At 44.2% G+C, this 4,021-nt stretch overlaps 1 protein-coding gene across 1 annotated transcript; it reads right to left on the bottom strand.

Annotated features, from left to right (window-relative positions):
- Positions 1–483: 483 nt before the first annotated feature.
- SST (somatostatin) lies at positions 484–1,679 on the bottom strand (the record flags this gene model as incomplete). The annotated part of the gene is made up of 2 exons (XM_082625608.1): positions 484–696; positions 1,542–1,679. The coding sequence occupies 2 exons, from the start codon at positions 1,677–1,679 to the stop codon at positions 484–486; spliced, it is 351 nt and encodes a 116-aa protein (XP_082481734.1).
- Positions 1,680–4,021: the final 2,342 nt, after the last annotated feature.

The following is a 4,021-nucleotide window of genomic DNA, read 5'->3' as shown; positions in this document are numbered from 1 at the left end:
TTAGTTGGACATTTCAGCCTGCCTACCCATTAATACTAATACTCATTTCAACATATAATTTTAAGCGTATTTAAAATGTAATTGATGTTTGTGGCAGCCCCTTCCAATAACTACCGCTGGATTAAAACTAGAATTCATAGAGTTAATTGAGATTATTTATGTTTAAAATAACCCAAACTATCCATAACTTTTATTACCACAGGGAATTTTAAACAGTATGTCTGTGAGATTTGGAGTGCATATCTCAAAGAACTTGATTGAAATCACAAATGAAGTTAATCATATAGTATTGAACACAAAGGTTTAACTCAATAAGAAACCAAAATCCTTTTTTTCATAATTTCACCATAATTTTATTTTGTATTTACAGTCTTCAATTCCTAATGCAAGGGTCTTACTGAGGACTGGGGGGATTAGGGAGGAGAGACGGGGTTTGGAGGAGAGGAATCAGAGGTCTTATACGGACAACAATAATTAATAAAGTTAACAGGATGTGAAAGTCTTCCAGAAGAAATTCTTGCAGCCAGCTTTGCGTTCTCGGGGTGCCATGGCCGGGTTTGAGTTAGCGGATCTCTGCAGCTCCAGCCTCATTTCATCCTGTTCAGCAGCCTGGGACAAATCTTCAGGCTCCAGGGCATCGTTCTCTGTCTGGTTGGGTTCAGAGAGCAGTTCTGCCAAGAAGTACTTGGCCAATTCCTGTATGGGGTGGAAGGAAGAGCGAAAGAGAGAGAGAGAAAGGATAAGAATGAAGATGGTGGAGAAGAAGAAATGGAAAAGCCTGCTTGAAAAACAGATTTAACCACACCCAAACCCCAATTTTCACAGCTGTGCACTTTTTGTCACACTTAAAATTGGTTAAGGATATAAAAACAAGGGCTGTTGTTATAATCACCAAGTACACAAAGAAGCTTTAAAAACTCAAATGTTTTTGCAAGCTTTCTGCTTCTGTAGGTTTAAAATACACACATAGAAAGAAATAGATCGTTAGTTTTTCAACATGAGCCAACAGTTTGTTTAACTCAATTTCCATATCAAGAGCTACAAACTAGAATTGTTCTTACCATTCTTACTAAGTCAGCTGTGGAGAACGAGACCTTTCACAACCGTAAACATATTGTGTTCTGGCTGTAAATTGCCAGTTAGCCCCCAACCCCGCTGCATGGGAGGGAGGTGGTGCTTAAGACAGTAGCAGCTTCAGAGGTCCGTGCTTTCAGCACCTGGGTCAGCACCTCCCGCGGTCAGCACCGGGGATAAATGCCATCATCCCTTCGAGCTCAGTTACCAAGGTCTTGGAATTTTCTTGAATGCTAAAGACCTCACCTGAACAGTGACCTACTGCGCTGATCAGGAGAAACAAAGAGGTAAAAAGGGATTCTGGACTTTGAAAGTTTTCCTGTGAGCTTTGGTAGCTAAGGAACCCAGAAAAGCACCGGCACTCTTTGGGAGCACCTCTTAAATTCACCCAAGGGATCAGAGGCAAGGCTACGGAAGGTTGGGAGGTTCTGGAGAGGCAAAAGAAGACGTCGAGGGAGTCTCCTTACCTGCTTCCCAGCGGCAGCAGCCAGGGATTTCTGCAGAAACTGACGGAGTCGGGGATCTGAGGGCGCGCCGGTGACACCGCCCAGAGCCAGAACTATGGAGAGCGCGGCCAGCGCGCACTGGAGACGGCAGGACAGCATCTCGGCGGCGCCGGAGAAGCCGAGCTAGAGTGCGGTTGGTCAAACTCTAGGAGCTGATCGCAGGCAGCAGCAACGGCTCTGAACCTCGCGGCTCCTAAAGCGGCTTGTATGCTCTCCTCCGTCTCCCCCTTTTTAAACTCTCTCTCTGACGTCAGACTAGGAGGCGCCCCCAGATCTCACCAGCGCTTTTACGCACCATTACCCTCGTGAAATCAATCACAGAAGTGAGAGGAGGCTACACAATCAAAAGTGGCTTATTTAAAAAATTTAAATCCTGCACAGAAACAGGCACACACGATTCCACACGTCACACCATCTACACAACATTTTATATTCACTCAGTGCTATGCACATACACACTCCATAATTTCACTCACACATGTGTACACTTAATTACACACGCTCAAACACTCAGCCCCTGGAGAAGCAAATGCACTATCACACTCAGCCGCATACACATAAATGTACCCAGACAATTCTATCCATCATCATGCTCAAACATTTTAGGAGAACCAAATGCCAAAGTATATGAGTGTGACAAGTGGAGATGGTTACAAGCATTCTTTGTGACAGTGAATGTCATAAGCATTCCTCTAAGAACAGATTTGAAAATGGAATGTGGATTTTAGAATGACCAAGTCACCTTTCTCCATTAACTCTGTAAAGAGTCTTGTAGATTAAGATGTAATGGGGCTCTAAAAGAACTCACTTTTCCTTATAATGGAAGAGTACCTTAAACTCACCCTCCATCCCTCTTTCTCAGCAGCAGAGACACTTCTAGTCTGCTTGCCATTCCACTGTGACAAAAAATGCTAAAGGGAAAAAAAGTGAGATTGACTTCATTTTGGTGCTAGAAGTTTGGAGCTAGAAAGAAATCTCAGAAAACATCTACTAAACCTCAGAGTTTGAGTCACTGAGCCTAGAAATGGGCAGTGAAATTCTCTGGCTCACATAGTACACAGCTGGAGCAAGGACCAGACCTCCACATCCCAAACTAGGATTCTTTTCACTCAGCTCTGAGTTTTCTAATGGATTCCTGGCTAGTAGTAGCAGTTTTAGGTCAGGGACTCCCAGTGTGGACATACAGAAGTCCAGGAACCCCCTGAATGTAAGTGACCATTATCGTAAGTCTCTGTGTGAGAAAAGCATCAACAGTGCTCCCCCGCTCCCCACACAAATGAAAAGGAAGTTTGAGAAATGCAGTTCTGGAATTCTGGTTGTGGTCTGCTTAGATGTTTGCTGTCCTGATCAGAGTTCTGGTAGCTTTTTCTTTTCTTTTTTTTCCCCCAGAGTAATTCCTTATCAAGGAATGGCCAGCTAATGTCCTGGCATGGACCAGATGATCCCTGCAGGCTCTTCAAGGGTTGACATTTTATAAGCTTCAAGTTCATAAGAGCTGAAAAAAATTCCTGTATCTTCAGAAACCAAGTGAAGCAGAGAACTTGACTAATCCTGTCACCAGCCAGGCATCATATATGTATTCTCAATACTTAGACCAAAACCACAGTGTTGAGAGGCAGGAGGGGTTGGGAGGTGTCTTGAATCACTTGAATAATTGTCACCTTTGCTTTTTGTGTCTGTAAGCTAAAGCAATAAGAGAAGGCACAGCAAGGAGTGCTAAAGCTTCCGGGGCTTGGGGTGAGTCCAGACAAGGCTTAGAACAAGTAAGGCATTAAAAAGTCACTCACATGTGTTGGAATAGTCTGGGAGAGCAATGGGTCTCAGACTGCAGAACACAGTGCATGTTATTTTCTCTATATATCCTGGAACCCTCCTAGGCCTATAGCTGTGGGTTCAGAGTCTAGTTATGTCAACCCAACTGTCCCAAGGCACCCTCAAATGATCTCACATCTCTTCCACTCAAGCCTTGCCCTTGGCAGCCCCATTGAGTAGAGAAGAATTTTCCTAAAACAGGAGCCAGCCAAAGAACAAATAGCAGCCCCTCCATCTTGCTTTATGCTCTCTTCTATTTCCCTCCCCAGACGCCTGCTCCTCTCCTTCCACATCTTTATTCTCCTTTTTCCTCTTTCTCCCTTCCCAAACCTTTCTCTGCATTTCTCTCTCCAGATCTTCCTCATTCAATCCCCTTTTTACTTTCTTGCTCCACTCCCTATCCTCATTCCTCTCTGTTGTACTCCCCTCTAACCAGTCATTTTCTGACTTTGGTCTGGTTCTATCTGGCTTCCTTCTGCCTTCTCTGCACATCTCCCTCCCTTCCCATTCTGCCTACTCAATATCTATCCCAGTCTCTGCCTCTAGTCTCTTCCTCTCTTAAGCCCCTCCTTCCATGACTTCCTCTTTCCTTCTCAGCTGTTTCTCGTAAAAAAATACTCATGGTGCTC

This window comes from Mesoplodon mirus (assembly GCF_964341445.2).
Source record: "Mesoplodon mirus genome assembly, chromosome: 6".
Classification (NCBI taxonomy): Eukaryota; Metazoa; Chordata; class Mammalia; order Artiodactyla; family Ziphiidae; genus Mesoplodon; species Mesoplodon mirus.
The sequence above is the reverse complement of the archived record's forward strand: the minus strand, read 5'-3'. Positions and strand labels throughout refer to the sequence as shown.